Genomic DNA, 22,449 nt, shown 5'->3' with positions numbered 1-22,449 from the left:
GTAGTTCTTAGTACTGGGAGGTATGAAAAAAAAAATCAGTAGTTACTGATTAGCTAAGTGAACTACTATATACAACTGAGCACTATTACTTACTAATTCATTAATCAGAGTTTCTTGTTAGTTAATAGTAGTCACTAGAGTGTTAATAATGCATTACTCATTTGTTCCTGTGTAGTTATTCATTAATGAAGGATCAGTATTCTAAAGTGTACCGGCTATAGATAAGATTGTTTTTTAGTTTCTGAGTTAAATGTATTTTGGTATTATTTTAATGAACCTTCTGCATGAGTTTTCAGTTGGGTGTGAAGTACTAACTAGAAAACAAGTGCAATACTAAAATGGTAAAAGCAATTATGGGGATACTATAAAGTAATAATAACTTTCAATTACATTCAATTTTTGGAGAAACACAACAAATAAATGAGCTTTATATGTTAGTTGTAGACAATTTTTCCGAATTTCTTTCTTTTTTTTTTTTTAGTTGCTGTATCCGTTTATTTCAGTGCACCTGAAAATTGCAGTCATGAGTTTCAGTGGCCCCTTGCTATCAGAACAAACCAAACTGCTTTAAACAGAAAATATTTATAGACACTTCTTTATCATGCATCAGTATAGCGTCAGTGAAATGCAGCTCTATCATAGTGTCAGCACTAAACAGTTAATTCATCATATCAGAGGAAGTTAACAACCGCACGAAGGGCTGATGATGTTTAAAGAAAGAACATAAAGAAAAGAAAGACTGACAGAAACAGAAAATGGCTGTTCAGTGTCATATGTGTCTGCTGGGATTGATCATTCTCTGTCCACTTCTGACAGGTAAAGAAATCTTTATGTGGTCTATAAGATATTATACAAGATTTGTATAATGTGAATAACCATCTGTTAAAAAATAATTTAATTCCTTTGGTATAGAAATTGGCAAAGAGTTAGATTGAGAGTACATAGTTTTATCTTGCTGAAAATTTGTGTCAGTATGTGTAGGCTATTATACTTCAGTTTTCATTATCAAGAAAATATTTGCTGTATGTATTTAAGGTTAAGTAATTAACCCTATTATTTTACTGTTTTATATTAATATGTAGGTATAAGTGAAGCAGAAGTAACTCATGTGTTCAGCAGTTCTGGTGAAAATGTCCGTCTGCCCTGTAATAATGCTCTTCCTGACTGCACATCAACTACATGGAACTATAACAGACATTCAGAGGCAGCTGAACTGATTGCTGGAGGGATAAAAAAGAATGACATAAAGAGACGTGAGAGACTGAGTGTGGGGTCTGACTGCTCTCTGAACATCGAGAAAGTCACACAAGAAGATTATGGGCTTTATACCTGCCAACAATATGTGAATGGACAAAAACAAAGAACTGATGCACCTGTTTATCTGCATTTTCTTCATGGTCAGTGTTTCTGTAAATTATTTGATTACTGTATTAAAGGATTAGTTCACTTTAAAAAGAAAATTACCCCAAGCTTTACTCACCCTCAAGCAATCCTATGTTTTAGTTTTACACTTTCTTCCTAAGTAGAATACGGAAGCTAGATATTTTACTTCACAACTTGTTAAATACACAAATGCATCGCTTTGCTTCAGAAGGCCTTTATTAACCCTCCGGAGCCGTGTGGAATGTTTATGATGTGGATGGAGACACTTTCTTCAGCTCACTCGTTGATCCCGCTAATCCTTTAATTAATGTTCATTATAAATTAATTAGATTATATGTTCAATTTTAAAAGAAAACCATTCTCTCTTTGAACTCTTCAGTGAAAAGCTTGAATCTGAATCTAAACATGTGATTTCTGCTTATTTTCTCTTTTAGTCTCTTCATCATCCTCACAGACTGAGATCAGACCAGGCAGCTCTGTGACTCTCTCCTGTCAGTTGTATTCATATGATAGATACCCTTGTGATACTTTGGTCCGTACTGATGGAATTCAGCTGATGTGGGTGAATCAGGCTGGTGTTAGTGTGATGACAGACTCCAGATATCAGATCTCATTCTCCTCAACACACTGTATCAGCACTCTGACTACAACACTCCTGAATGAAGATCTCAACAGAGAGTGGAGATGTCAGGTTACTCAGAGAAATCAACCGAAGGCCTCAGCCACATATACTGTCAAGTATTCAGGTAAATTGTTATTTTTTATAATGTTGCTATTTTTAACATTGTATTGTTCATCAAAAATAAAAATGTGATTTTCTACAAATTCATCTTTTACAGCTCCAAACGAGACAAAGACACCGACTCCAGTCACCAGCTTAAAGACAACAACAACTGTAAATAAACCAGTAACTTCTACACAATCAGGTACATAAATCAGCAGCTGAATGTTTATTACTAAATGTAATTCTAGATGTTAAAACCATCTATTTCTACAGAATAGCTGTAAAAAATGTATCATATATCTTAAGAGAAGACTATCTGAGGATACAAGGGAGTTTTTGCTAACCAGAGTTGTTGAGATAAATGTTTATGTTGTTGTTGTTGTTTTCTATTTCTACAGTATGTTCCTCCATCTTATACAGATAAACGGATCATTATCCCAAACTCTGAGACGACTTAAAGGTGCAGTATGTAAGAATTCTGTCCGCTAGAGGTCGCTAGAGGCCTATTCAAAACAAAGGCGTAGCTTGATGACGCCAAGTTTGAGCACGGAATCTTGGGACATGTGGTCTTCACCTCAACGGACGGTGCAAAAGAATCGGGATAGGACTCGGGAAGAAATCATGTTCATGGAGGCGATTATTGACGTTATTATTGTAGTATGAAGCAGAGCAGGACCGAGTGTTGTGGGAGCTGAACGAGGCCGCTGGTGCGATTGCGCAACACACGCCTCACGAGCAGCGAAACTTTAATTATGCCACAGTCGTCGGCGCCGCTTTCGCTTTTCAGGTCATGAGTATGAAGTAACGCAGCTCTGTTTATCATATTAGATACATTTGAGAGTGTTGAAAATGATGTTATAACGTTACTCTGTGCGTTTGCTCGGCGGCTGCTGTGAGACACTTGTTTGAGACACACTGCAGTAAGCTAGATCGATTTTAGAATATCATATTAAATGCTGGATGGCTTGTGTTGATAAATGGTATGCAATTAATTTTAAAACGTATTGTATGATGGAGAAAATTCTGTATTACTGTTACTAAAAATAAAGCTGCATCTGATTATGCTATGTTAGCTACCTGACATGGTAAAGCATGATACTCGCAAAAAATCAAGAAAATTAGATTTAAACAATAAGACTAAACGTGTTGAGCTATATAACAATAATTAGTTTTCCGTCTATAAATATATCAAAACAGTTGTTCCCTTGTCTATTAAAACGTGTAATATATTAAAGCGTCTTTGGTGTTTCTATGGTTTCTACAAAATAGAAACCCAGGGTAACGCGGGTATGACGCAATTGACAGGTGACTCCTCACACGTCCCGGAGCCTTGGGCCCTGTCCCAAATGGCACACTTCTATGCACTTTCGGTCTTGTGGACTTACAATGGCTGCCTCGTGCGCACAAGACCGTAGGGTGTCCCATTTGTCAATTTTAGGCTTCAGAAGGGTGCTCGCGAGCGCCCCCTTTTTCGGCCGATATGCGCCCTCGATGCACACTTTTGCTGAGCCCGCACTGGTGCGAGCTCCACGGCAGACTTCTTCCCGACAGTCAAAGCGACGTTACGTCACGAAAGCGTGGACTCGTAGGAAGGCCGTGAGTGTTTAGGGTGCCATTTGGGACAGGGCCTTGGTTAAAATTGCGATTTTCTCACGATTTACAAATAGTTGGAAACATTTAGGATATTGTAAGTACTCAAGTGAACAAAATATATAACACTGGCCTAGTGGTTTTGCTGGATATTTTACAGCAAAATTCTTACATATTGCACCTTTAAGCTGCACACACACCTGTAATTCCTATAGCAAGATATTTAGGGGAGACCAGGTATCGTTGTAACACCACCAATCAGGGATAAGCTAGGAGTCCTATGATCATTTCAGTGTTTACCCACATATCCCAAATAAATGGTTGTCAAAGCTGGAAATAAGCACATGCAGATTTTATAAAGAAAAAAATGATTTTGTTGGTAGGAATGTAAATATTTTGGCCAAAACTATATTTTGTTTAGTACTTGAAGTTTTGCAAATAAATTCATTCAACTTATATTAGATTAAATTGTAGTTACTCTGGAAAAATGTGATTTTAACCTTGTAATTTCAAACAATTATGCTACTGTGGCTAGCTAAACAATGGCTGACAGGAGTGAAGTGGGTTGTAACACTTGTTGTAACAACCATCCCTTTATTCAACTAAGAACAGTTTCTTTTTAATAATTTTATATAATGCCTAGACAATGAAAAAGAAAGACAGATAGAGGTGTATCTGCCAATGATTAAAAAAAAGGAACTGATGAGGATTCAAGGAAGGGCGGGGCAGTCAGATTAGTTACGAAAACAATGATGTAATCCAGTAGCGAGGATTTTGAGACATCAGACAATGAAAACTTTTGTGTTGTTTGTATGGAGACATTTGGCAACTAAAAATTAAAACGACAAACATTACATGACAAAAACTGTAGTTAGTAATGTAATCTAGATTACTCATTTTAGGTAATGTATTCTGACTACTTTTTGATTATACTTTTGACCTGACACATTGATGTGAATAAGATAATCTTGTACCATATTGATATAAAAATACAAAGAGAAAGAAAATATATTCCATCCTTTGTTATCAACAACATGAAGTGCATTAAATATTATATTATGTCAGGATTTCTCAGACTGGGATTCATGAAGGAACTGCAGGAGTTTGTGAGTTTAATGAAAAGCTATTAAGTAATTAAATCATAATTAATAAATAATAAATATAATCAATAAAATTGTTTTAAATAAAAACAACCAAAATAAAACATTTACTAAAAAATATTTAAAAATAATTGTATACCTGTCATGTGAACAATAACCGACATCAGAGAACCATGAACTTTTAATTATTATTTATTATTGACTTAATTTTATTATTGACCTAACTTATTAACTTAAAAATCTAAGGGCTTACTTCAAGTAAATACATTAGGGCAAAGTGGTTCAGCTGACAAAAAAGTTGGGGAATCCCTGCATGTAAATATGAAATGACGTGAATCTGCACATTTTAAAGACAAAAGCTTTCCAGAGACAGTAATACTCGGTTAAATTACTCACTGAGTGATAATTCAAATAATAATTAATGTGTTTGCCAGGAGCTGATTAGAGAAAACACTTGTTAAAAGTGAAACGATTTCTGTAAATGCAGTGATCAAATGCTGTGTGGGTCTCAGTTTTTGATAGTCACATGACTAGTGGCTGGTCTTTGTGTGCAACTGCACAAAACTGGAAGACCTTCTGAATGTATATAAGCAGTATACTTTTATAAAAAGGTAAATTTAAAATATAACAAAGAAGTAGAATAAATGAATTATGAATAATTCGCTGCCATTATTGTGAGAATAACATGCAATCATGTAATCATTAGAAAAGTAACTGTAGTCTGATTACACGTATTTTAAAAAGTAATATAATCTAATTACAAGTACTTAATTTACTAACTTAATTTACAAGTGCCTACACAGAGAGAGAGGCATTGTTTTGGATTGCTCTTTTGGATTGTTTAAATAAACCTATTTTTGAAGCATATAGCAGATCGCCTCTCTTTTTTTCTTCGTCTTTTTTTTAATTGTTACAACTTACACCATGTATTTGACATCAACTCATAAGGGCTGTGATATTCTTACAGAGGAATTGGTGCCTTTTGTAGTAAACAAGTATGGGTACTTTGTATAAAAGTTTGAACACTCTAGCTCAAATATTGTGTTACAAATGCTGAACCAAAAGTGTTACAACCATACCAATTTCCTATGTATGTCTTATTCATTTCACAGTGCCAGTTACAGTACAACCTTTATCTACATATATACCTTTTTAGGTATAGCTTGTTTAGCCCCTTAGTATTCCTGTAAAATTTGCCTAAAACATCTAAAAAATGGGTTTGGGTTAGGAGTGGGTTACCATTTTTATTACAAACCTGATTCCAAAAAAGTTGGGACACTGTACAAATTGTGAATAAAAAAGGAATGCAATGATGTGGAAATTTCAAATTTCAATATTTTATTCAGAATACAACATAGATGACATATCAAATGTTTAAACTGAGAAAATGTATCATTTTAAGGGAAAAATAAGTTGATTTTAAATTTCATGGCATCAACACATCTCAAAAAAGTTGGGACAAGGCCATGTTTACCACTGTGTGGCATCCCCTCTTCTTTTTATAACAGTCTGCAAACATCTGGGGACTGAGGAGACAAGTTCCTCAAGTTTAGGAATAGGAATGTTGTCCCATTCTTGTCTAATACAGGCTTCTAGTTGCTCTAGTTGGGTGAAAGATTTGGACTGCAGGCTGGTCATTTCAGTACCCGGATCCTTCTTCTACGCAGCCATGATGTTGTAATTGATGCAGTATGTGGTCTGGCATTGTCATGTTGGAAAATGCAAGGTCTTCCCTGAAAGAGACGACGTCTGGATGGGAGCATATGTTGTTCTAGAACTTGGATATACCTTTCAGCATTGATGGTGCCTTTCCAGATGTGTAAGCTGCCCATGCCACACGCACTCATGCAACCCCATACCATCAGAGATGCAGGCTTCTGAACTGAGCGCTGATAACACCTTGGGTTGTCCTTGTCCTCTCTAGTCCGGATGACATGGCATCCCAGTTTTCCAAAAAGAACTTCAAATTTTGATTCGTCTGACCACAGAACAGTTTTCCACTTTGCCACAGTCCATTTTAAATGAGCCTTGGCCCAGAGAAAACGCCTGTGCTTCTGGATCATGTTTAGATATGGCTTCTTTTTTGACCTATAGAGTTTTAGCCGGCAACGGCGAATGGCACAGTGGATTGTGTTCACCGACAATGTTTTCTGGAAGTATTCCTGAGCCCATGTTGTGATTTCCATTACAGTAGCATTCCTGTATGTGATGCAGTGCCGTCTAAGGGCCTGAAGATCACAGGCATCCAGTATGGTTTTCCGGCCTTGACCCTTACGCACAGAGATTGTTCCAGATTCTCTGAATCTTTGGATGATATTATGCACTGTAGATGATGATAACTTCAAACTCTTTGCAATTTTTCTCTGAGAAACTCCTTTCTGATATTGCTCCACTATTTTTCGCCGCAGCATTGGGAGAATTGGTGATCCTCTGCCCATCTTGACTTCTGAGAGACACTGGCACTCTGAGAGCCTCTTTTTATACCCAATCATGTTGCCAGTTGACCTAATAAGTTGCAAATTGGTCCTCCAGCTGTTCCTTATATGTACATTTAACTTTTCCGGCCTCTTATTGCTACCTGACCCAACTTTTTTGAAATGTGTAGTGCTCATGAAATCCAAAATGAGCCAATATTTGGCATGACATTTCAAAATGTCTCACTTTCAACATTTGATATGCTATCTATATTCTATTGTGAATAAAATATAAGTTTATGAGATTTGTAAATTATTGCATTCCTTTTTTATTCACAATTTGTACAGTGTCCCAACTTTTTTGGAATCGGGTTTGTATGCATACTTTTAGTCTCTTTTGAAAGGGATGTGTACCGCGGGCGGTACAGTGGAACACTGACAGATTAGGGCAACAGCAGTTGAAATACATATGGTTTTATATATAAATCTTGAATCTTTTATTTAACTTTAAAGGTGCAGTAAGCTATTTCTGAGAAACGCTGTTAACCCTGATCAGACCGAGCACCACAACACACTTGTAACATGTCAACTTATTCTACTAAACCTAACCCTACCATAACAGTCTACTAATAATCATTATTATCACTCTATTAATACTAACAGAGAGTTAGTTGACATGTAGTTACAAACTAATGAGAGTTAGACATGTTGCAAAGTTACTTATAGAATGTCAAAATGGTCTTTCGAAATAAAGTGTAACCAGAAAAGTTTTTTGTAAACTCATCATCTACAAATAATAATTTTCTTCAAGATAATTATGATATTAAATGTGTAATTAATCATTTTATATGGCTGTCAGTGGTTGTTGTTTTTAATCTTTGTTGAAAATGATAGTAATGTACAATAGACATTCTGCTGTTGTTTTCATCTGGATCTGAATGTGTCTCTATATTGTCCCTCCCTCAGAGACTTTCTTGCCCTCAGTGATTGCTGGTGTTGTTGTTGCATTGGCTCTTCTCCTTCTTCCTGTTATTTTTTGGGTGATTCGTAAAAAAAACCCAAAAGCTGGTGAGTTTTAGTTTCTCATATTTTGTTACAACAAAGAATCCAAGAAATTTGACTTCACAGACAAGTACATTAGTTTTATCACATAAATGTTAATTTGAAAAAAATGTGATGATAAAGATGTTGAAGTGTTTGTATTGAACTGATTTGCAAATTATGTAATTTTAACATAATTCCTGTAATAAGGGAAGAGGAATCAATTAATTAACAAGACAAAATAAAATTTCTACAGCATTAGAATTCTTTTAGATACTTTTAACTTGCATTACAGACATTCTTTGACAGATATTGTTTTTCTGTGTTTATCATAAGTATTCCTATTACATGCGGCACCATTATTTTTCAGATAACAAAAGAGGGACTGATGACTCTGTGGTAAGTATTATAATGTCAAAGAGCCATCAGGTTGATCCATGAGCTACTGTATTATTATTGTGTCCATAATCACTGCTCCAGGGTAAACGGGCCCTGTGTGTAGTTTTTAATCAGGCTAGATAAAAGCTTCAGCTAAATGTCAAGTTAGTATGCAGTATTTGTACTGTTTCTTGTGTAAATGTCACCAATAAGAATAAATATATTGGAAACCATGATGCAACATTTCAGGTATTTCATAACTTTCTCCATATTTTCATTGTTTAGGAGCAGAAAGATGATGTGACTTATACTGAGGTTTTTACATACAGTAAAAAGCAAGACAAAAACAACAAGGTGAGTAAACACTTCCTTGTACTTCCATCAATGTCCATCCAAACTTTTTAGGCTATACCTAAATCAGTTTTATTCTTAAAAGCAGTTCCTTGTGTTAAAATCTAACACGAGGCTGTAATAGTTGTGGGTTGGAAACTTGAGACTTGTTTGACGATATCTGTGATGTTCATTCAGGTTCATGGTGATGATACAGTGACTTACGCTTCCATCAGTGGAGCAACAGCTGGACCTCAGGATGACAGCAGTCAACTTTATACCTCTGTGAACAAGAACCGTCACAAATAAGTCAAACAGTCATTCATTTAAAAAAAGACCTTATGATATAGCATAAGGTCTTTTTTCAGTTTTGTTGACTGATTACTGCAGGCTAGTTTATTGTTAATTTGTTGTAATTATGGATACAGGCAAAGCTACATGATAATGTAAACATTTACAATATGATAGGAATTAAAATTTGTATTTTATGAATTTGTATTTGCAATGTATTTTGACAGTGTCAGATGCGAGTTTGTTAAAATCTTTTTCTGTTGGTGTACAGAATGCGCAGTGAGGTCAGAATTGACATTGGTTTTTCATTGTAAATATGATGGGAACTGTTTTTAATACCCAAGCTACACTGTTAACATCCTCTCATTAGTGACTGATGCAGAGATGCTCAGAAATGCTTTATTTAATAGTGCTGTATAAGAACTGAGAGACCGCAGTCAGAAACAGAAGAGATCATCATGACTATGAATGGGACTTTAATTAAATTTAATAAATGTAATTAAATCATTAATGTTTCTGTTTTTTAATGGTTCCATTAATGATTGAGTGAAGTACTTTAATTTTTTTTTTTTTTATTCCATTGCCAAATGCAGAGAATTGTATTGTTTATTGTTTTAATAATTTATCAAAGATTTTAAGTTGTAAAAAGGCTGTGAAAAGTTCACAGTCTTTTTATATGCGACATAAATACAACTACATCTATTTATGTCTCACAATTAGTAAACTGTCAGTGTTTGACCAAGAAAAAACTAACCTGCTCATTAGAGTCATTTGTTAAATCAGATATGTTTTTGATTGACTAAAAAGAGCCAGCTGGTCATGGTATTTGTTTCATGCTGTCATTGTGTTGTTGCTGCTGAATAGTGCATATGCAAGGAAATCTGTCCGAGATAGAGACTGTATCCGAAATAGCCCCATCTTTATATAGTGCACTATTTGAAGGGACAGCCATTTCTAGTTGTGTCCGAAATCATAGTGGACATCAAGCACACTCATTCAATCCCATAATTCACAGCAACAAAAGTGTACAACCGATGTACAACCAACTTCAGATGATTTTGGATACAGCCAGAGCATACTAGTACATGTTCTGTCCGCATCAATGGAAAAATGCATTAATATTAATTATATTAATTCCTTTATTTTCAATATTATATGAACTTCAGAGGATTCATAAACATTTATACATTTTAAAAGACTTAATATATAAATGTTGTACAATTTGAATGCTGTCAATATAAGATATTTCACATTTCAATGAGTGTGGTTCATAAACTTCTTTCTGGAGCCTCCCCAACAGTGCACACCCTAATCAAAGACACTTGATTCAGGTCATCAGCTCCTTAATAGAGACTCCAAGCTGAGATGTGTCAGGCAAAGCAGATATTCAGATTGTGCAGTGCTGGGAAAACTCCAGAAACAGGTTAGGGAACCACTTGTCTAAGCATGCAAAAATGTATGTGCCTAGAACCACATTTTATCTCTGATTAATCATTCATGGTCCTGGACTGCCAATACTGCACAGTTTAGTTCTGTAATGAAACACACCTGAATCAACCAATTTGAACTAAATTGCAGCCAGGGGAACTAAACATTTGATACACTGCACTACTAACAGTGAAGTTGTAAGTGGTTTATAGTTCTATAGCTAAAATGTATATGAAAGGAAACCCACTTTAAAAAAGAAGAACTGCCTGAATGTGTGAGAATTCAAACCCCAAAGTATAAAGTGGGTTCAGAGATGATCAGACTGTTCTATGTGTGTTAAACTAACTGAGTTCTTACATTCTGTACTAACATGTTTCCCAACAAAGAGCTGACAGCTCAGAAAACACTAGAACTTAATCCAGAACATTAGATTACATTGGTTAGAGTAAAACACATATACAAGTGCGTGCGTGTTGCAAACAAACTTTGACACTTAAAGACGCCATTCAGAGTCTTAGTCCCAAAGATTAATTTACAATGAAAACTTGATGTTTGTTGCCATTATGGTCTCTTACAAAGCATCTCTGAATTGCATATGTGACTTAACAGTAATTCCATAAAAGCATATTTATAGTTTGTTCATCATGAGTAGTATAGTGTCACAGAAATGCAGCTGTATCATACTTTCAGTACTAAATATTCAGTTGGTCAGACTAGAGGAAGTTGACAACCACAGGAGGGGCTGATGATGTTTCAAGGAAGAAAGAAAAGAAAGACTGACAGAAACAGAAAATGGCTGATCAGTGTCATATGTGTCTGCTGGGACTGATCATTCTCTGTCCACTTCTGACAGGTAAAGAAATCTTTATATGGTCTATAAGATGTTATGAAAGATCTGTATAATGTGAAGATCCAAATTAATTAGTTAAATTCATTTAATTACTCTGGCATAGAGTCTGACTGAGAGTTTTTACTATTTATTCTTACTGAATTCATGTTGTGATCTCATGTGGTGTTTTTCCCATTTACTTTTTCAAATTATTGATGTTTATTAAAATATTATCACTCATATTTTCTGTGCTTCAGGTATAAGTGGAGCAGAAGTAACTCAAGTGTTCAGCAGTTCTGGTGAAAATGTCCGTCTGCCCTGTAATAATGCTCTTCCTGGCTGCACATCAACTACATGGAACTATAACAGACATTCAGAGGCAGTTGAACTGATTACTTTAGGGATAAAGAAGAATGACATAGAGAGACGTGAGAGACTGAGTCTGGAGTCTGACTGCTCTCTGAACATCAAGAAAGTCACACAAGAAGATTATGGGCTTTACACCTGCAAACAATATGTGAATGGACAACAAGGAACTGATGCACCTGTTTATCTGCATTTTCTTCACGGTCAGTGTTTCTGTAAATTATATGATTATATGTTCAAGTTTAAAAGAACACCATTCTCTCTTCAAACTCTTAGGACTAAAATCTGTAGGGCGATTTCTGTCTTATTTTCTGTTTCAGTCTCTTCATCATCCTCACAGACTGAGATCAGACCAGGCAGCTCTGTGACTCTATTATTATGGAGTCTCTTGTGATACTTTGGTCCGTACTGAGGGAATTGAGCTGATCTGGGTGAATCAGGCTGGTGTTAGTGTGATGACAGACTCCAGATATCAGATATCATTCTCCTCAACACACTGAATCAGCAATCTGACTACAAAACTCCTGAATGAAGATCTCAACAGAGAGTGGAGATGTCAGGTTACTCTGAGAAATCAACTGAAGACCTCAGCCACATATACTGTCAAGTATTCAGGTTGGAACGATCTTCAATTCCAGAAGATCCTCTGATATCTTACATGATTAATCATTCATTCAGGACAAACTGAAGGTTTATGGGCTGCAGCTCACTGTGTTTCACTCTCATACAAACAAGGCATAAACTGATTCATGTGGTTATATGGTAAAGTTGTTTCTAGGCAAAATGGGCCCAAAGCAAAATCGTACCCATTATTCACTGAACAGAATGTTTTCTGCCTTCTTGAAGGAAAGATCACCAATAATGACGTCATAGCTACACTATGTATGTTGTCTACACCTTAGTTATAAAGATAAAAAAAAAAAATGTAGGAAAATATATGCCTTTGAAAAACAGGACACAACAGCAAAATATTTGTTTTTTGTTTGTTTTTAGCAATGTATTCATGACAGTGAACAAATACCATCTAACCATGAAGTTGCTCACATTCTGGCTGCGTTTCTCCTCATCCTTTTTCTTTTTTCCATATGATATTTACTGTGAGCTTCATGATGATGAAAATCCTTTGAGCTAAAACCCTTTTCTTTCAGTACCATTCTCCCTCCTCAACTGAGCCATAACAGCACCTGGGCAGTGGTGTAAAGTATTTGAGTAAATCTATTTAGTTACTGTACTTAAGTATGCTTATGGCTGCTTTGTACTTTGGGTATCAAGGATGTTAGCAACTTTTACTCTCCACTTGACTACATTTTTGAATAAGTATATGTACGTTTTACTCCAATACATGTGTAATAATGAGTAATGCAATTACACATTACATTTTGCATGCCACCTAATTTCTTTATATGCAGCAGTTTATTTCTGTTACAAAAGAAGCAATATTGCCATCTACAGTGCATTGAAGGTACTATACCATGTGTGTTTTGCTCTTACTTGCTCAGACTTGTCAACAAGGCTACTTTACACAAAAATGAGTTAATTAGCAGGAACTAGTTGTGAAGGTTTTTCATATTTGAGATGAGGACATGACTGCAGCCAGTGAGAGGCCAAAACCAGCATGTGTAGTGCAGGCTTTGACTTTTATGCTTTAATTACATTTAACGTTATTTTATTTATCCATTATATTGAAGAGAGCTTTTTGAAGGATATTGGTTTACTTTTTGAGCACTTGAGCTTAACTGAGACTTCAGGGTCTGTTTAAGAGGCTGTCAATTGCAATATGTTCAGGTATATGTTCACTGTTGGTGTTCAGTTTTATTTTGCTTTAGGTGTTGAGGACTAGTGGATCTTTGAACCTACAGTCAGTACAAGTAAATTATTTTAGTACAGTTAAAATCATACTCTTTTACTCAAGTCAAGGGGTATTAAGTTTGGTGGCCTGTAACGTAATGGACTAATTTTCGCCGGTATCTGTACTGTCACTTAAGTATGTTTTCAGGTACTCTTCACACCTCTGTGTCTGAGTCTTGCTTGCAGCTTTTAGTGTAAAAAAAGTTAAAAAAAAGAAAGAAAAACTTTGCTTTGTAGTGCCCCCTAGTGGTTTGTGGGCCCCGAGCAGCTGCTTTAACTAGAAACAGCCTTAATGGAAACACACAACTATCTTCCCAACAACTGCCACTGTAAACAGTGATGGATCACAAATATATGTCACATTATGTAATGATTGAGTATGAAAATATGATGTTAATGTCCTACATCTGAACATTCATCTTCTGCAGCTCCAGTCGATTCAACAACACTGATTCCAGTCAGCAGCTCAAACTCTGAGAAGAAATCAAGCCGAACTACAGCAGCAGCTCCAACACAAGGTACATGATCAGTCACACAGCATCAGTCTCTCCCATCAGTGGTCTGCAGTTGTCACAGTTTAATTCAACCACAATAAAATAACTAATTCCATAATTTCAGTATCTTAAATGTCGAAAGATTTGTACACCTGAAACATTTTCATAGTGTGCGCATAATTATTTTGCAAGTCGATATTCTGATCATACTTTTTTTGGAGCAGGACCGAGTTTGGACACCCTTGGTTTACACCATCAAGAAGAAAACTGATTATCTTGTTCCATCACTGACTTAAAGTATTTGTTCATTATTAAGTTATTTTCACAACAGTACGTTCGTGCCACAGATCAGACATTTTGAATTTTGAATTTTAAATACATTGTGGGGGGAAAAAAAATAAAAAATAGACACACCCACAGACATCAAGAACCAGCATGTTTCTCATCAGTGGTAACATGCTTCATGCTGCAGTGCATGCTGGGAGTCATGAGTTTTTATACTGTAGTGGCTCCCAGCATGCATTGCACATTGAAACATATCACCATTATTGAGATTCATATGCCGTTTCTTGATGTCTGTGTTTTCTTTAAAAAAAAAAAAAAAAACAGTTAATTTGAAAACAAAGAAATGGGGCAACTTTCAGACACTGACATCAAGAATCAGCATATGTTTCTCATCAATGGTGACATGCTTCATGCTGCAATGCATGCTGGAAGACACCAAACTCATGACTCCCAGCATGCACTGCAGTGTGAAGCATGTCACCATTGATAAAAAACACATGCTGGTTCTTGATGTCTGTGGGTGTGTCTAATTTTTTTCCCCACAGGGTATTTAAAAATTATAACATCTGATCATGAAGGTACTGTTGTGGAAATAACTTAATAATGAACAAACTCTTTCAGTCAATGATGGAACTAGACAATCAGTTTTTTTCTTGATGGTGTGAACCATATCACTTGATTGCTCGTTTATGGTCTTCTTTGTAACAAACTATGTGTTTCCATAAACACTGTTACAAAAACCACAAACTTAACATAAAAGTCAAGAGTTAAACTGCCCAAATACAGGAAACATTAATCACCATAATGGTAACCAAACATTTTCAATAAAACATCAACATCTAAACCTGTTGATTCTCAAAAAGAACTGTAGACGAATGACAGAAATAAAGTCAGTCTGGTTTGTAATAAGAGAGATTTAATGTCTTTTCAGTTGATTTTATCTAAGGCTGTGGCTAGAAGTCAGTTTTTGTGTTTTTCTTTATTTCAGTGATTCTGCTCGTTATCATCAGGCTACTTTACACGAAAATGAGTTAATAAGCAGAATCGCAGGTCTTTCTAATTTGAGATGAGGACATGACTGCAGCCAGTGATAGGCCAAAACCAGCATGTGTAGTGCAGGCTTTGACTATTACTTGCTGTGTTTGTTTACTTGCTTTTTATTGTATTTATGTGATATTTGTTTTTTCGTAATTGAGTTTTTGCCATGAAAATAGCCTCAGATGCTGACATAGCATTAAATAAATTATACTACTATACTATACTATACTATACTATACTATACTATACTATACTATACTATGTTTGAACTGAACTAACACACATGATCCACAGATCCAGCTGACACACCACCAGAAACTGAAGTCTGTATGGCTGTTGGATCATTATTCAGAGGTATGAAAATACTTTGCATGTTCATTTTATGCTGATAATTTTACACCATTAAAATGTCAGTGAATTTGTAAATGGTTTTGATGCAAAAACTTGAAAAAATGAGATCCAGGCAGTCCAGCAATGATTATGTCAAAGATCAAATTTGAATAAGGAATAACAAATTTATTCATTAAAAATTATAGAGACAAACAAATTAATTAGTTAATAATAAAATATAGAGTATTGTAAAATCCAGAGTATTGTATCTAATAGATGAAGATTAGAATATACAGAAAGAAGGAACAAAATTAAGACATTTGCAGAATGAAATGAGAGATAGAAGAGACGAAGCAGAAGAGCAAAGAAAAGCAAAGGAAAAAGCAAAGGAAAAGCAAAGGAAAAGCAAAGGAAAAAGCAAAGGAAAAGCAAAGGAAAAAGCAAAGGAAAAGCTAAACTATCAACGACTCAGTCTATTTTATACCATAATCATAGGGAAATTTACATCCCACTCAAGCTTATCTTTTGTTCTAATCAGAAAAGGTCAAATGGATTTACCCATTATGTCATTGACTGGTCAAGTGTCAAAAATAGATGAAAATAGATATAGGGGTTGTTTTGACCCCCTTAAGGGAATTTTGCAGATCTTACATTATCACAGCAGAAATAGAAATGGACATATTTTGATACAAAAGTACATCGAGTTCAAATGAGCAACTAATTCCGAAAACATCGCTTCTGCAGTACTTGGCAGATGTCAATTAAATATAATAAGCATACATACTCTTAAATATAAAATAAGAATAACCATAAGGGTACAATAAAAAGTAAATACTTGAAAATATGATGAGAATTAATACATAGAGTAGGAGTACATGAATATATGAAATCAAAAGTAATATTGATAAATCATAAGCCATAAATGATTAACATAAAATATGAATAAAATGCATGAATATGAATATTGACCATTTTGTATCCACCAATTGTAAATAATTGTTCATTGTTTTATATCCTTGGTTTCATTTACAAAGTCATTTACAGTTTCAATGATTCATTCTCTCTATTCTTTCTATCATCTGTCCACACATCTTTCCTGTAGAGATTGTGATTATTGTTAAGACTGCAGTGTTTGCTGCTCCGACTGTGATTCTTCTTCAGATCATCTGTGCAAGAAGAGCTGGTGAGTTTTGAGCGACACAGAATCTGATGATTCACATTGATCTGTAACAATCTGTGATCATGGTAAAAAAGAGGTCAGAACATTGTATTCATTATTTTGTAGGAAGGAAAGACTCACACCGCCCAGAGGAAATGGAGATGCCTACTACAGTATTAGAATAAAACACACTCTGCACATTAAGGGCAAGATTTATCTTCATGTTTGTGGATATTATAATTTTCCAGTGCTCCATATTGTATAGACTGCTTTAAATATGATATTAAATACAGTGATCAACAAAGCAAGTACTAATGAATGGTTAATCTAAGTAAACATGAATGCTTATTTCAAGACAGAAATCATAAAATAAATACAATATAAATACTAATTTCACCTTTCTAACTTCATCTAATCTTCAAACTTTTTACAGAAAGCTTTTTAAAATTTTGTAATGGTGAATTTTAACTGATGATGCTACACAAGTCTGTTAATTATCGTGACATACTGTATGTACAGATGGATTTTATAAGAAAATTTATGAGTGATTGTCTTCCCTACCCTCAACACGCTTCAACATATATTTTTTTTAAGTATGCATAAATATAAATTCACAATTTGCAAACCTCTTTTTTGGTCTTCAAATATGTGCTTATTTTGAGTTTATTTAACAGTCAAAATATAAAAGAGGGATTTAACCTTGATATTGGGTTAATATCCAATAAAATAAAAGAGAGAATATAGTATTTATTAATTTCATACACCAGAAGCCATTAGAGTAATTTAAGGATAACTAAGAAATGTTAATTAAACAACAATATTTACAAGAAAAAAATTTTTTCCACTGAAACTGTACCTGGGATTGAAGTCTTTATACAGAGCAGACATTCTGTCAGCTTGTCGGACTCTGGCGCCCCCTGGAGACACTTAAATATGACTCTCCAGGATTTTTCAGAGTTAAACTCTCCGGAACTACAGCACAGATACAGAGAGAAACATTATTAATTAATATTGTGTACTGGTATGGTACACAATATGAGTCAAAATCAGTCAAAACATGTAACGTGACTGTACTTGGACTTGCTTGATACTAAAAAAGAATTAATAGTGTATTGAGCTGTGAAGGCGGCTTTCTGTGTGTGCGCTCCAAGACGGAGCAAAACATGGACAAGTATAGACTACTTTGGGCTTTGGGCGTGCGCTTAAACAGACAAATACACACAAAAATATGTCAGAAGTTTTCACTTAAATGCATTCAGTTACATCTATAGTGAACATAAACAGTTGGGAAGTAATCGAATGCTTGACAGTATTAGATTTGTGCATTCGACCTTAAAGTGACAGCAGCCTAATAAACCTGCTGTTGTCTATCATTTAATGTTAATCAAACAACAAAAGAAAATGAGAGAATCATTGACTGCTCCTAACTGAATAACTTTAGTAAATTTAATAAGAATTAATGTATATTTAATCAATACGGTGAAGACTATGCAATGTTTTATTTTTTACATTTGATTACTTTATTCAATTTCTGTATAGTAGGCTATTATTTTTAGCAGGCTAAATTGTTCATTTCATTTGTATCTTTTTTTCTAATGTAATTGTTCTATTGTTTGTAATGTTCTTTCTATATTGTATTACTGTTTCAACTCACTGTTGTTTGTTGTGAAACTGCTCCGAAAGAACAGATTAAGGGGTTGGGAGTCATTTTGGGTTTCTATGAATGCAGTTAAAGGGGCCCACGTCTGACCTGAAGATGGCGCCTTCAGCTGAATCATCAACCATCCATTTTCCAAACCACTGGTCCAACGTGGCTACAGCGTAACATCATACAGGTATAAATTTCTTTTTAATTGGTTATTAAATTGTTTAATTAAGGTGGTACATGCTAGTTTCCATGACAGAGTTCAAGATAAATCATTTCATTACTAATGGAGCTGCCAGTTAAGTTTCAAATAATTATTAAACAGAAAGCACAAACTATGTAAAAGCGGCAGCCCTTCCACCAAACTCAGTGACCGAATTCGCTCACTTGTTGTGCTTTTTGCTTGTATTGCTTTCGTTGTGGATTATCCAGTAAAGTCTGAGTTTGATTGTCATTTGCCTTCATCGTGTTTATCAACACCAGCAGATCGTGACAACTTCTAATTGCCTTGTCTTTATTTTATCAGTTACAAATAGGGTGACCATACGTGCCATTTTCCCAGGACGTGTCCTGTCCAGGATTTCTAGATTGCCTAAAATGGCTTGAGCCCTTGCCTCTTTAATCGGTAAAGTTCCCCCGGAACGCGATTTAGGAACGGAGGTCTGTGCAAGCCACTGTTCTTATTGACAGTCTTCATGCAATGCACTAAAATGTTGTTGTATTTTCGTATTTACATTCGTATTAAGCAATGCTTTGACCGTTCTCTGTAGATGCAGCCTTCTCGCAAGCCACGATTGGGCGATCATGTATAATGCACGCTATTGGTCAGATTATTTTTCAGTCATTACCTTCCGCACATATGAAAACAAAACCAAAACTGGGACATTTTATGCAACTTAGAAATCCTGGACAGGACGCGTCCTGGGAAAATGGCACATATGGTCACCCTAGTTACAAAAATAAGAAAAAAGGGTAACACTTTACAATAAGGTTCATTTGTTAACATTAGTTAATATTAACTAACATGAACTAACCTCGAGCGATGCATTTGTTACTGTATTTGTTAGTTAATAAAATTACAGCAGTTCATGTTAGTTCACAGTGCATTAACAAATACAACTCTTGATTTTAATAATGTATCAGTAAATGCTGAAATTAACATTAACAAAGATTAATAAATGCTGTAGAAGTGCAGCTCATTATTAGTTCATGTTAAAGGATTAGTTCACTTTCATATAAAATTTTCCTGATAATTTACTCACCCCCATGTCAGCCAAGATGTTCATGTCTTTCTTTCTTCAGTCGAAAAGAAATTAAGGTTTTTGATGAAAACATTCCAGGATTATTCTCCTTATAATGGACTTCAATGGCCTCCAAACGGTTGAAGGTCAAAATTATAGTTTCAGTGCAGCTTCAAAGGGCTTTAAACGATACCAGACGAGGAATAAGGGTCTTATCCAGAGAAAAACCTTTTTTTTTTTCTTTCTATTTATCAACAAATAACTCAGCACTACTTAGGGGTTAATCGAATTGGCTACATGCATTGTAAAGTTCAGACTCTAAGCTTTCAAATGACACCTATTTTGTGATGATCAAGGCAGTAGTTTTGAAAAATATGATTATTCATTTTTTCGCAGCTAGATGGTGCCCACGGGCAGTACACACTGGATTAGAGGTACTTCTCAGCACCCGTTAGGAGTTTATCGAAATGATTAGATGCGTTAAAAAAAGCTGAGTTTCTAAGCTTTAAAATGATACCTTTGTGTTATTCCACATTGGAAAACGAGGATGGATGGTTCCGGGAACATTGGATACACATTGTATCCCGGAAAGATGAGAGACATGTTTTTAGCCAAGTATGTTACATCATTCTGTGAGTAATATCTCGTGATCAACTCAATAGATTATGTAGGTTTTGTGTTCATTTTAATCGTGAGAATCTGCTTTAAATAATTATGTGCATTTTTCATGATAAATCCTATAATACATTTTTTTTTTTTTTACAGAAGACTTCTTAAAATCAAACAAAACTCAAACTGTAAACTCTCTTTCTACAATTAATTTGATTGTGTGTGTGTGTGTGTGTGTGTGTGTGTGTGTCACTGATCATTTCGGTGCAGAGAAAACAAATCTTTATGTTTCCTCCTAAACACTGTTTATGCAACATATGAAATTTTCCCCATACCACCCTTGTTTCCCTAATTAGTCTGAATATTGTACTCATACTCTTTGTGTAATCTACGGGTTTTAATTGAGCAAACCCTGTTTAGACTAATAGGGTGTGAATTCTGTTGGTAGTTCCTCATCTTTGTTTTAGGAAGTTGCTTCATAGCACTGAACTTGTGTTGTCTCAACATCTCAACTGTAGAAGCTGGTGAGGATCTGGACACTCAGAGTCTTTATGAAGTGAAGGTATATCGCTGAAGCCAAGTCCCATAATCTAGTCTATAGTGTGACACTGTTCATTCTCTCAGTGTAATTAACCCAGTTTGCTCAGAAGCCTTTGAGAGAATCACACATCTTTGTCACAAATTTTGGAAAGAAATGTTCCAAAAACAGTTTGTGATCACAGGAAGCTACAAGCAGAGGAGGAGCTGATGATGTTAAACGGAAGGGAAGACTAACAGAAAATGGCTGATAAGTGTCATATGTTTCTTCTGGGACTGATAATCATCTGCTCATTTCTCACAGGTAAACACACACTCTATAAGACATCTGTGAAAAAATTATATTTACATATATATTTACATATCAAAAATGTTTAAAGTGAGCTGATCTGGAATGAAGTCTGGGAAAGTTTGAACATGTTAAGTTTATTTCTAAAAATTCACTTCATTTCTAAAGTCACCTCATGTTAACATCAGTCCATCTTATAAAAGAACTTCAAACTGTTCATAGACATGAAGGGAAGTTAAAAACAGCTGTCTAATGCCCTGACGATTTGTAGATAAAGACCTTTTAAAACAGCTGCTGAAAAAAAAAGCAGAAATATTGAGCACAGGCATCTCTAGTAGCTGCATTTGTACACTCATGGAAAAAATATTGGTTTTTGCTTGTGACTCACTCTGTGGTGTGCACTTTTCCATTTCTAATTATTCACATTTAATGACCCAATCAAGAAAGAAGAAAATGGCAAATAATTTATTGCAAAAATTTTTTAAATAATTGTTTCATTATTTTAAAATAACATCTAAAGTATCTTTAATTTGATTAATCTGACATTTTGAACTGATAATTTACGGGCTTTAATCATTTTAACACTGTGACCAATCATATTCAAACCTGAACTTCTATATCTTTTTGGCAGACAAATCAAATGAGAATTAACTGAAGTGAATTGACAATGACCACATTTATAAGAGAATGTTGATGTTGATGGTCACTTGTTAGATTTTGACAAGATCAAGTTTTACATTAATAGCCAAGGAAAATGTTCAGATATTGTAACCTAAACCTAATAGAGAATCCTTGAATACTGTATTTTTAAATACTGTATGTAAGATGCGTTTAGTGATTAGACCTCACAAGACTTACACCTGTGATCAACTGTTTTAACATCTGGCTTTTATTTTCATTTCATAAACAACAAATGAAATGCAATTACACTTTTGTTGAAGTGAGATAAATAAGTAAATGGCAAGTCAAAATCAATTTGTTTTGACATCTACAATTTATGACTAAATTGTTTAAACACACAGAAAGAAAAGGGTTTAGAATTGTACCTTTAGGGGTACAACAGCTTGTCGCTGGGGCAGTACCTTTAAAGGGACATTTTT

The 22,449-nt window shown here is 34.9% G+C and overlaps 1 protein-coding gene and 1 pseudogene across 1 annotated transcript; both read left to right on the top strand.

Annotated features, from left to right (window-relative positions):
• Window positions 1-259: 259 nt before the first annotated feature.
• LOC127497990 (uncharacterized) lies at window positions 260-9,758 on the top strand. The gene is made up of 8 exons (XM_051866849.1): window positions 260-816; window positions 1,083-1,397; window positions 1,818-2,129; window positions 2,223-2,309; window positions 8,178-8,279; window positions 8,623-8,651; window positions 8,916-8,984; window positions 9,159-9,758. The coding sequence occupies exons 1-8, from the start codon at window positions 756-758 to the stop codon at window positions 9,267-9,269; spliced, it is 1,086 nt and encodes a 361-aa protein (XP_051722809.1). The 5' UTR covers window positions 260-755; the 3' UTR covers window positions 9,270-9,758.
• Window positions 9,759-11,438: 1,680 nt separating this feature from the next.
• LOC127497473 (uncharacterized) lies at window positions 11,439-21,425 on the top strand (annotated as a pseudogene).
• The last annotated feature ends 1,024 nt before the right edge of the window (window positions 21,426-22,449 follow it).

This window comes from Ctenopharyngodon idella, chromosome 16 (genome assembly GCF_019924925.1).
Source record: "Ctenopharyngodon idella isolate HZGC_01 chromosome 16, HZGC01, whole genome shotgun sequence".
Classification (NCBI taxonomy): Eukaryota; Metazoa; Chordata; class Actinopteri; order Cypriniformes; family Xenocyprididae; genus Ctenopharyngodon; species Ctenopharyngodon idella.
This window is presented reverse-complemented; position numbering and strand designations above follow the sequence as displayed.